General features: G+C 66.8%; 1 protein-coding gene across 1 annotated transcript in view; it reads right to left on the bottom strand.

Moving 5' to 3' along the window:
• Window positions 1–222, bottom strand: part of LOC104521748 (insulin receptor substrate 2) — a gene marked incomplete at its 5' end in the record, with an annotated part of 1801 nt that extends 1579 nt beyond the window's left edge. The window contains 1 exon segment of the mRNA XM_029083977.1: window positions 1–222. Within this exon segment, the coding sequence (XP_028939810.1) occupies window positions 1–222 (222 nt within the window).
• Between the last annotated feature and the right edge of the window lie 4 nt (window positions 223–226).

The raw sequence follows: 226 nt of genomic DNA, 5'->3' as shown, positions 1-226 counted from the left end.
CATTTAGCCACTGTCGTCAGGGGAGCTCTCTCCGGGTGAGCTGGTCTTGTAGCTGCTCCCGTTCCCGGGGGACCCGCCACCCACCCCCGCCCGGGGCTGCAGGATCTGTTTGGGGGCGGACACGCTGGTGGGGCTCATGGGCATGTAATCATCGCTGCCCCGGCTTCCCTGCCCTAAGCCTGCGGCCACGCCAGGAGTCGTGGGCATGTAGCCGTCATCATCTCCC

The sequence above is a fragment of the Antrostomus carolinensis genome, unplaced genomic scaffold, assembly GCF_000700745.2.
Source record: "Antrostomus carolinensis isolate BGI_N321 unplaced genomic scaffold, ASM70074v2 scaffold48472, whole genome shotgun sequence".
NCBI lineage: Eukaryota > Metazoa > Chordata > Aves > Caprimulgiformes > Caprimulgidae > Antrostomus > Antrostomus carolinensis.
The sequence above is the reverse complement of the archived record's forward strand: the minus strand, read 5'-3'. Positions and strand labels throughout refer to the sequence as shown.